Source organism: Portunus trituberculatus, chromosome 12 (assembly GCF_017591435.1).
Source record: "Portunus trituberculatus isolate SZX2019 chromosome 12, ASM1759143v1, whole genome shotgun sequence".
NCBI lineage: Eukaryota > Metazoa > Arthropoda > Malacostraca > Decapoda > Portunidae > Portunus > Portunus trituberculatus.
This window is the reverse complement of record NC_059266.1, coordinates 10,832,701-10,844,579: the sequence shown is the minus strand read 5'-3', so window position 1 is coordinate 10,844,579 and position 11,879 is coordinate 10,832,701. Positions and strand designations below refer to the sequence as shown.

The 11,879-nt window shown below is 39.6% G+C and overlaps 1 protein-coding gene across 1 annotated transcript in view; it reads right to left on the bottom strand.

The window, feature by feature from the left end:
- Window positions 1-9,327: 9,327 nt before the first annotated feature.
- Window positions 9,328-11,879, bottom strand: part of LOC123502823 — an 18,240-nt gene continuing 15,688 nt past the window's right edge. Inside the window, exons 8-9 of the mRNA XM_045252091.1 lie at window positions 11,575-11,757; window positions 9,328-9,942 (exon numbers count right to left, since the gene is read on the bottom strand). Coding sequence (XP_045108026.1) covers window positions 9,802-9,942; window positions 11,575-11,757 — 324 coding nt within the window. The 3' untranslated portion in view covers window positions 9,328-9,801. The remainder of the gene's footprint in view (window positions 9,943-11,574; window positions 11,758-11,879) is intronic.

Genomic DNA, 11,879 nt, shown 5'->3' with positions numbered 1-11,879 from the left:
TTTGGTTAGATAATGCTAGGTTAAATTAATGTTTCGAAGAGAGAAACAGCAGAGGCGAAGTCTCCTTTTAAGCTAGGTTAGGTTAGGTTTTTTTTATTTTTTTAATGTTACGGCCTATAGCGCCTGTGGGCATACTTTAAGAGTAAGTATATGCGGGAAGCGCTGTTAAGCTTCCGCCCATTAGTGGCGCAGGCAATTTTATTTATTAGGGCTATATCACCACCCAAGTATATCTTTGGTGTAAACACCTAGAACCTGGGTGTCATGGTGACATGTAAGTAACTTTAAACCGCTCTACAAATGACATAGCTTCAAACCGATATGTGGTGGGATTCCCAACCTCTTTTTTTTTTTCTTTACGGTAAGGCCTATAGCGCCTGTAGGCACACTTGAAGAGTGTATGGGAAGCGCTGTTCAGCTTCCGCCCATTAGAGGCGCAGGCAATTTTATTTATAGTGGTACCCATATTAGGGCCCATATCACCACCCAAGCTCATCTTGAGTGTAACCACCTAGAACCTGGGTATCATGGTGACTCAACAAATGGCAAAGTGTTTTAAGGCTGTACGTGGTGGGATTCGAACCTACGCGTGGACGTCTGCCCGATCCCACGCTCACCCACCACCTTATCCACTACACCACTTCCTCTACGTTTAGCCTAAATAAGGTAATGCTAGGTTAGGTTAGGTAATACTAGGTTGGACTAGTGTCCTAGATATGGTGTCCAGGGAAGCGCATGCGTTGCCGTGGCTGGGAGCATCCAGACTTTCCAGCAGTGGCTGCTAGTAGCTAAAATTAGTTGGAGTGCTTCTTCAAAAAATTCTTTAGGTTTCGTAAAAAGAAACACAGGTATAAGAAAATTTATTCAGAAACTTGATCGTTTGATTTTCTTCTTGTTTGTGCAAAAAGATGAATAATTTTTTCCTTGGTTCACCTTTTTTAAAGCACAAAACACTCAGAGTAAAAAATTGATGCTACCTTCCTAGTACTAGCGTGCTAAGGAAGATACTGAGAGGAAGTTGTGGTGTGGGTTAAAGTTTGGAGGACAGCAACGGTGCTGCCATCTGTTGGAAGTGAGTACTTTCATAGTAAATGTTTTCAGGAGTAATTTAAGATTTCTCCTTTACTTCCTCCCCACCCCCTATTTTTCCCTGCATTCTCTTGTGGTACTTCCTCCCCACCCCCTATTTTTCCTTGCATTCTCTCGTGGTTATGAACTTAAAAAGCAAGTAAAATATGTATATGTATATGTATATATATATATATATATATATATATATATATATATATATATATATATATATATATATATATATAATCAAGGAAAACGGAAGCCAGTGGAAAGTCCAGTACTTGTCAGTAACATTTATTCCGCGACGTTTCGCCCCCTTCAATAGGCATTTTCAAGCTAAAATAGAGGGATTATGCTTTATTATAAAATGAGTACAAAGATTTAGTCACTATTAAAAATGTGTCATTAATAATAATTTACTATAAAATATGACAACTGGGAATACCAAATTAAAACTAAGGCAATAAAACAACTTACAAATATAAAGATAGAAACAACTAGAATATACCTGTTGACTCAAGTGGACAGGCGAGAGAACTAACGCAACGAGACGAAAACGTAGCAGACGAAAACTCAGAGGGAGAAGGGTTAGGCCTAACTATAAAATCATTAGTTTGTCCGAACCTATCTGTGAGTTGAGTTCTGGTTTGTTGTGTTTTATCAGAAATGCTTCAAGTATTTGTCTATCTAACTGGCTCCTAGGCTTGTGTATTACCCTAAAGTCTTCTGAGGTGAAAGGGTGGTCAAATGTGTGGGCGTGTTCCCTAATGGAAGAGAAAGATGGATTAGTTATGGGCTTATTTGTCCTAGGTGATATACCCTTGTGTTCAGCAATTCTATATTTCAGGTTCCTTTTTGTCTCTCCAATATACCGAGCTTTACAGCTCAGACAGGTAAATTCGTATATAATATTGGATGAGAGATCACGAGGAACAGTATCTTTAAATTTAAAAAATGATCCAATAGTGAGTGTGTTGGTAAAGACATAACAAAATTTAATGTCTGGAAAGTAATGCTTTAAAACAGAATCTAGTTTGTTCCTAATTGAGTAACTGAGATGACCGTAGAAGGGTAATTTGATATATTTCTTTGTTTTTGCGTTAGATTCAGAGGTTAGACGTACATTAAATTTATCGTTGAGAAAGCTTTGTATACGTTTATTAACGATGTTGAAGGGGAAGCCATTATTACAGAAAAAAGTTCTTAAATAATTCATTTCTTTATCAAAGGAGAACCAGTCTGAAGATAAATGATAACACCTATAGAGAAGAGTACTGATTGAATTTGTTTTAGAGAGTTCAGGTATGAAGGATAAGTATTTTAGTCCGAGTCCTGTAAACGTGTTTTTGCGGTAGACTGCTGTGTGTAACTTATTGTTTTCCCGCGTAAGAAGCACATCTAAGAAGGGGAGAGAGTGGTTTTTCTCTATTTCACAAGTAAACTCAATGTTAGGATGGTGAGAATTTAGATAGGAAAGGAATTTAGGTATGTGTTCATGATTCCGGAAGAGTAAGAACGTGTCGTCAACGTAACGTCTATAAAGGAGTGGTTTAAAGGTAGTAGGGCAGTTATCTAACCAATGACTCTCATGATGACATAAAAATATGTTAGCTAAAGAAGGACCAAGACATGAACCCATAGCTACTCCATCTGTTTGTACATACAGGCATTTATTAAAAGAAATGGAGAATCTTTAACTGGTAATTGAAGTAAACTAGTAAATTGTTCCTTAGAGAAATTATAATGAGTGTCTTTATCTTTAAACATACTATCACATATAATATTTATAGTTTCATCCAGTGGTATATTGGTGAATAGGGACTTGACATCAAAGCTTGCCATGATCATATTACTAACGTTTAACGTACGTACTTCTTCGATAAATGAATAAGAGTTTTTTATTGTGTATTGATTTGACGTTAACGGTTCAAGGAGGGGGACGAAAAATTTTGCTAGCTTATAATTAAATGTTCCGATGGTGCTGATAATGGGTCAAATGGGAACGTCAGGTTTGTGCGTTTTAGGGAGGCCATACAAGATGCCAGGAGATGAGCCACTACTAAAAAGTTGATTAAAAACATCGTTAGTAATTACTTTAAGTTTAAGGAGTTTCCTGAGAAGTCTAGACAATTTATCTTCCAGTTTTGTTATGTAACTAAAGGCGCTGTCTTTAATGATTTTAAATTTAGATGTATCATTAAGTATATTTTCAACTTTTTTTTAATATAATCATCCTTGTTCATAACTACGGTACCGCGTCCCTTGTCTGGTCTGGTGATGACAATAGACTTATCTGCTTTTAAACTGGTTAATGCTACGAAGAGAGTTTTAGGCAATTTAGTAAACGAGCGCTTAACTTGATCAAATTCGCGAAAAGAAGTATGGGCTATGGATGAAATTTCCTTGACTAGTTTATCCCATTGTTGAGTCGGAAGTGGTAAACCCTTAAGTGTCTTTGCTAAGCTTTGGAAGGAAAAATAATGATTTATGAAGTCTATCTTAAGGTTGGGGATGCGAAAAGAAAGTCCTAACGACAATATGTCAAGCTCTGAGGTAGTTAGAGATCTATTGGAAAGGTTGATTACTACTTTATCCATGTCAGTTGAATTATTGATGGGAATACCTAATGCTTTAAGTTTTTTCGTATGAGTGACTTTAATATTATTTAATTTATTGTCCATACTTCGCTTTAGTCTGCTAAAGATACACGTGAAATCTAGATACGAGACTGAATTCTTAAATGGGGTGTAGGCCGTTTCGTAATTAGTCAATTGCTTCTTAAGGGTAACGTTTTTAGTATGTATCTCTAAATTTAGTAACTTAAACTAGCAAGAACGGTAAGTCTTTGATGTTTTAATATTCGGGTTATGAACTTTAAAGTAGAGAAATTTTGGTAGTATGTTATAAGATTTACATTTTGCTAGAAATTCCAAGTCTAGCTTGGTTTTATTATAGTTGAAATAGGCATTTTTTAGACTTCTATAAATTTTGATGCACGAGTTACCATATCTTTTGGTTAGAATTGAAGAAAAAGAGGTGTGTCTAGGAAACCTAAGCCTAAGGATGAAGGTAAAACAATAGAGGTAATGGCTAACCAGTTCATGATTGTAAGGGGAGCGTTGAGTCCTCCTGTGTTCCACTTGAGTTACTGCAGCTGGGTCACTGCGGTAGGTAAGTCCCGTTGAAAGCCATGATGTTGAAGAAGAAGAGTGTCCCTCCCAGTGAATAGTTGAAGCGTGTATGATGATCCTTCCCGGTGAAGTAAGTTCCCTGGGCTGGCATATAGATGCAAAGGAGTTCGTCTTATTAAATATCAAGGAAAACAGGGAAGCCAGTGGAAAGTCCAGTACTTGTCAGTAACATTTATTCCGCGACGTTTCGCCCCCCTTCAATGGGCATTTTCAAGCTAAAATAGAGGGATTATGCTTCAGTATAAAATGAGTACAAAGATTTAGTCACTATTAAAAATGTGTCATTAATAATAATTTACTATAAAATATGACAACTGGGCATACAAAATTAAAACTAAGGCAATAAAACAACTTACAAATATGAAAATAGAAACAACTAGAATATACCTATTGACTCAAGTGGACAGGCGAGAGAACTAACGCAACGAAACGAAAACGTAGCAGACCTGCTGTCCTTCGCCTTACTTGTGCCTTCTTGAGGAAGACCGGCCGGCTACCACGCCTGTGATACTCAAACAGGACTACCCCAGGGTTCATAAGGATCCAAAAGAGGCCACGAAAATCTATGGATCCTTATGAGCCCTGGGGTAGCCCTGTGTGGGTATTACAGGAGTGGTAACTGGCCGGTCTTCCTCAAGAGGGCACAAGTAAGGTGAAGGACAGCAGGTTGCCAGGAGGGGTGGACGCCCGAGGCCGCCAGGAGGGTGGGCAGGTTGAGTGTTTTGATGGCCAGGGCGGAGAGCCGGGAGCGTAGTGCAGTATGTTGAGAGTGAAAGTGTGGGCATTGAAGCAGGAAATATTCCATGGCCTCAGGGATAGTCCTACACCAAGGGCAGAAGGGGTCAGGAGACAGACGTAGGCGGTGCAAGTGAGCACTGAGCGTGGTGTAGCCCAGGAGGAGCCGCAGAGTTGCCAACTCTCCGTTACTACTTGTCGCTAGACCAGTCGCAAAATGTCACTAAAAATCGCTAAAATCATTCCTAAATTTTCCAAAAAAGTAGCTGAATAAAAAATAGTAGTACTTTGAAAGGAAAAAACTAAAAACATTACTTGTGTGTATATATATATATATATATATATATATATATATATATATATATATATATATATATATATATATATATATATATATATATATATATATATATATATATATATATATATATATATATATATATATATATATATATATATATATATATATATATATATATATATATATATATATATATATATATATAGAGAGAGAGAGAGAGAGAGAGAGAGAGAGAGAGAGAGAATTTCGTAGTACATTTGTACTTACTATTATCTTGTAACTTCATCAGATATCTTCGTTAATTAAAACTCGCTCAGATCCCAGTCTTCTACAGCAGTGCTGTCAGAAGTACTTGTAGATGCTTCTTGTGAAGTTGTATACTTCTTGTAAGCTTCAAGTGTACCAATCTTCTTTAGTACATCTGCAGGTAGGGTGTAATTGTGACAACATTTTCCCACTTTGTGAAGGCCATACTTGACAACCAGGACTGCTGTTAGAGTTTCATTATTCATTCTGTTACGTAGTTTGGTCTTCACGATGTTCATGTGGCTAAACAATCGCTCAACATCAGCATTTGAATGAGGCAAGGAGAGTACCGTGAGAGCAAGTTCACAGATATCACTGTAGGGATTTTCTCCTGTGGCATCCTTGTAGTCTGCTACTTCTGCCCAAAACCCAAGAGTATCATGGGTTTTTTCCACACAGTGTAATGTAACTTCTTCCACTGAAAATCTATGCGCGTTAGCACTTCATCATTTTGCTCGAACATCTTAGCCAAGTCCAATATTCCTGGCTTGATTGGTTGCAGGCATTCATTTACACTCATGGTGGACATCAAGCGTAGAACTTTAACGTAGTAAGGCAGACGATGTTGAAGCTCTTTCACCAAGCCAACTATAAACTCAATGCACCTCTTGCGAATTTCTGGTTCATCACGAAATCTTGCTTCTTTCATATACTTTTCGAATTCGTATCCCAGATAACAGTTAGGATTCAGAAATCTTTCAATGTCTCCAGCCTCAGTGATTCTTCTTCCTGGAATTATTACCTTTGAGGACAAAGAGTCAATAAGCTGAACCAAGTCATTCAGTAGTTTTGTAGGATCACTAGATTCAGCCGCAAACTTCTTGTTTACAAACTGAACTTCTCCAAGAATATGTTTCAGAATTGTGAGGAACACATAATTTTTCTTGTCACACAACATTGAATATAGCTGTTCTGCTGTGTAGCATCTCTCCTCCCTTCTGGCGCTCTCAAAGTAAGTTTTCAGTTCATCCCACTGGTTCAACATTTTGACAGCTGCGGCCTCAATAGACATCCAGCGTGTGTCACTTAGTTGTACTAGCTTTAGGGGTTTCATTCCATTGTTCATCATGGCATACAGTTTCTTGTACTTCATGTGCCTCAGAGAAGAGTGTGAGAACCAATTGTAGCTATCTTTGATTAAGACTTCTAAGTGCCTGGGTAGATGTTCTTTGGCAGCATGAGAAACTGCGAGCTGAAGTGAATGACATGTACATTTTATAAGCAACAGATTGGGATTCTCAGCTTATAGTTTTGCATAAACACCATTGTTCACTCCTGTCATCACTGACGCATTATCATTTGCGATTGCAATGAGTTTCTGCAATATCAGTCCATGGTTATCAAGGGATTTCTTGATAGCATCACATATTGCATCAGCATTACACTCACTGAGTTCAACCAAATCCAAAAAGTTGTCACAAATGTTGTACTTGAAACAGAAAAGTATCTTATGCTAATATCCAAAAGTTTTGTCACAGAAATGTCATTACTCTCGTCTATAATTAAGCTGAATTTTCTGTTGCCGATGTCATCTTTGAGTTCTTGTTTGAAATGTGGGGCTATCACATTGCATATTAGTGCACTGCACTTCGATCTCTTAAGCTCAAGATCCTTACACCCCTTACTATCACCAAAGCATGCTTTACACAAATCAGTCAGATGATCTACCACATGCAATGCACAGTGCTCAGCAATGAACATAGCCATTTGCGCCTCTGACTTTCTGGAATCATTATCAACTCTCTCAAATGGCAAGGTTCTTTGTCTCTCACAGCTGAATGGCTCCTCTGCCCGCTTATATTTAGCTGTGGCCCTGTGTTTTTCTAAGTCATACAGCTTTGCAGTTAGTATACAAGTGCATAACTTGCAATATGCTTTGGTGTAATCTCCCTGTGTCTTACTGAGCCACTTGCTATATTTAGAGTCATTCAGCCATTCCTGCCGAAACCATTGAGTGTATTTCTTGCTCATTATCGTAAACGCTCCACACACCGTTACACTCAAAGACGTTGTGAGGAAACTGAGGTTATACTAAACCGTGACTGAGACAAGTAGCCAACTCCCTGTGCGCCCTGTCATGTACGTGTACTGTACGTGTGGCGTGTCATTCCACAACCCTCATTGAGGGTAGGGTGGGGTGGGGTGGGGGTGGTGTGGCCCCTTCCTACCTCAGTACCCCCTACCACTCCCTCCCTACCAAGCTTTTCTCTTCAGCGTCAGTGTAATCATTACGCACAACTCGTAAAAATAATTCAATGAATGTTGTTCTCCTGGATTGCAATTTTACCTAAGTAGCAAAAATAATTCTACAAATAGAATTTAAAATAGCTAAAAAGTCGCTAAGTAGCTAAACTGAAATTTTGGTAGCTAAATCTCACAAAAAGTAGCTAGATTTAGCGACTTTTTCGCTAAATTAACAACTCTGAGGAGGCAGGCGATGGCTGATGTGCCTTGCACTCCTTCCCGTGACTGACTGACTGTTTGAATCTTGTAACGGCGCTCATCACCCCCTTATTACCTGCGATCCGCACGCCATCTATTAGAAGTGGAGCTCCCTAATCAATTCCTCCAGCCCGCTCATTCAACCCGTATATCCTTATACTATAGAATTCTTGTAGCGTGCCGAGGTCAGCACTATGGCAGGGTTGCCAGACTGATTTTGCTGATCGTACCAGATCAGATGAAGAAAACGTACCAAATCTTAACATAACATACCAATGTTGATCTAAAATATACCTAATTATAAGGAACATCGTTATTTTCTTACCTTTGATTAAAGCTGTAAATCCTCTTCGCCTCACGTGTCTAAACAACACACGCACACGCACACGCACACACACACACACACACACACACACACACACACACACACACACACACACACACACACACACACACACACACACACACACACACACACACACACACACAAGCACAAGATCGCATAGTAAAAAGCTGAGAAAAGGAAGATGTCTGAGAGATGTTAAAAAATATAGTTTCCCACAAAGATGTATTGAGACGTGGAACAGTTTAAATGAAGAAGTAGTGTCTGCAACGAGTGTGCATACTTTTAAAGTAAGATTGGATAAGTGTAGATATGGAGACGGGGCCACACGACCATAAAGCCCAGGCCCTGTAAAACTACAGCTAGGTAAAATACAACTAGGTAAATACACACACACACACACACACACACACACACACACACACACACACACACACACACACACACACACACACACACACACACACACACACACACACACACACATTTCACTATATGGACAAGGAAATGATGAAGAAATTGATAAGTACTAAAATAAGACCTAGATTGGAATATGCAGGAGTTGTGTGGACCCCCATAAAAAGAAACACATAAGAAAATTAGAGAGACTACAAAAACTGGCTACAAGAATGGTTCCAGAATTTAAAGGGATGGCATATGAGGAGAGACTAAAGGCAATGGATCTACCAACCTTGGAGCAGAGAAGAGAGAGAAAGGATCTGATACAAGTTTATAAATTGATTAACGGAATGGATGAAGTGGATAATGAGAAACTGATCCTGAGAGAAGAATATGACTTTAGAAGCACAAGATCGCATAATAAGAAACTAAGGAAGGGACGATGTCTGAGAGATGTTAAAAAATTTAGTTTCCCGCAAAGATGTGTTGAGACTTGGAACAGTTTGAGTGAGGAAGTGGTGTCAGCAAAGAGTGTACATAGTTTAAAAAAAAAATTGGATAAGTGTAGATATGGAGACGGGGCCACACGAGCATAAAGCCCAGGCCCTGTAAAACTACAACTAGGTAAATACACGCAGTACATACATGTTGTAGAGAGTTAGATAAAAAAAAAGAATAAATAAATGAATGAAACATAAATGAAAATAAGATAGACAAATAAAAGTAATGTTATTATGGACTTGTCATGTCCGGGTCACTGCTTCCATGTTCGCAACTCCCCACCAATTGTGCATAGTGACAAATTGTTGGCCAAAAAAAGGTACACAGGCTGTGTAGTCGCTGTCAGTCCTGAGTGCTGGACAATGACAGATGTTGGTGAAGAGAGTGGAGTAGCGCCCGCTGTGACACAGCAGTGGAGGAGTGGTGGCCCAACGACAGTTTGTTGACGAAGGGAGTGGAGTATCGCCCGCTGTGACACAGCAGTGGAGGAGTGGAGCCCCAGTGACAGTGTCTCAGCACGAGTTGTGCATGTACTGCTGGAAGAAGCCTGAGCACGAAGGGCAATTTCTGTTGCTGTTAAAGTTGACTAAGCCATCCACCAGCGTCTGCACCCAGAGTGTGAGGGGGCCGTGGGTCACTGAGGTCAGCGGGGACTGGAGGGAGAAACAATCTGGGGTCAATTTGCAGTGTTGGGAATGGTGGTGGTACACCAGGAATTATGTGAATTGTAAAGGTGCATTATTTATAAGTCATGGAAATGGTGTTGGTACTTCAGAAGTCATGAGAATGGAGCAGGTATGTACATCATTGGTCACATGAAGAGCTAGACAGGTCAGCGTGCTCAGCAAAAGACTGTCAATGACTCTGAAACCAGTGCGGTTGACAGACAAGGTCGTCACCGGTGTACTCACCATATTGTTGTCTCCTCTCTCTGGTTATATTGTGCAAAATATTATTTATTATGTGTATACTCGTAGACGAGTTTGGCGCACATTGACATGTGTGGAACACAACCCTGGCTTGTTACGCAGAGTTCCCAGGTGTATCAGTACTTTGGGGAAACACCTGGAGTCTTACCTCATCACCCCCATACCATACTTAAGAAATATGTTCTATGTAATTAGTGGACGCGAGTAGATCAGCATGATGAAGGCAAGCACGCTCTGTACTTTTTCCTACATCTCATCCCCAACATAAATGGTAAAGCTACAAGATTTGACTCTACTCCTTCACTCCATATCCCCATCCTGTACGAGGCAGGATGGGAGGACGATGTACTACGCCCGTTACACACGTGGTACTAACACCAAACCAGTACAAGTGGTAATACCACCAATGGACGTGTGAACATAAGCACCACCAATCCGATGCACTGGTTAGTGATGTTTAATTCAGTAAGAATTTGCTGGGATATACAAACACAAGGCCACTGGAGTCTGTGTAAATAAGAAGGTTTGCGGCAAAACTGCCGACCAAACTGGCCAGCGCATGCAATCGTGAGTGGTAGCAGCTCCTCTGCCTCCCACCGCTCCCACTGACCGGCTCGGTGCTGCAAAACTCAACATGTTATCATACGATAGAGTTTTTAACTCGAAAAGAAAGGTTGTAATAGTATTACTATATAGACAGTAGTGGAAACGTTTACAATTTCTGCCAGACATAGTATACTCTCTACAATCTACGTCCTCCTACCTAACCTACCCAACACTCACACACTCACTTCACCTTGCCTCACCATGCACAACTCAGCCACACACGAGGAAAAGAGGCAAATCTACTACAACACCAACAACAATAACAACAACTATTACAATTATCTAATAATGGTGATGATGATGATGATAATAATAATAATAATAATAATAATAATAATAATAATAATAATAATAATAATAATGATAAGAAGAAGAAGAATGACGATAATAATAATAATAATGATAATGATAATAATAATAATAATAATAATAATAATAATAATAATAATAATAATGATAGTAATTTTAATAATAATAAAATGATAATGATAATAATAATAGTGAGTATCCGTATATGCAACATTCCTGTGACACATTCTGTAACTGGTGCGTCCTCGTGGCAAGGAGTGTCGTTGTTCCCTCCTGGTGATGGAACCATAGATGTCTCCAGGTCGCAGTGCCATACCGGTATCGACCCTAAATATCTTGACATCGCCCTAAAGTTTTTCTTCATTGAGAAACAATGAAATGAACAGGTAATTTAGCTAATTTAGACCTAGACATAAGTGGGTGTCGAGGAGGCTGTCTTACCGGGATGGAGGCGAGGCTGAGGAAAGGCGGGAAGAAGCCAATGTTGAGTTGACAAAACATGTTGCCCACATCGAGACCCAGGATGCCAGTGGTGCCCGAGAACTGTCCCACCGGCAGCCTGTACAGGTCTGGGCAGCCAGTGTAGGACGGCCCCAAGGTGGTGAGGGTGGTGGTGCAGTGTCCCTGTGGTGTTTTCACCCACGCAGTGCGATGGGAACGTTGTGAGATGCAGGAAAATGTTTACTTTTAACTGACAACATTTAGAAGAAAAAGGCAGAAAGATAGTGTCCGTCGATTACTCTGTC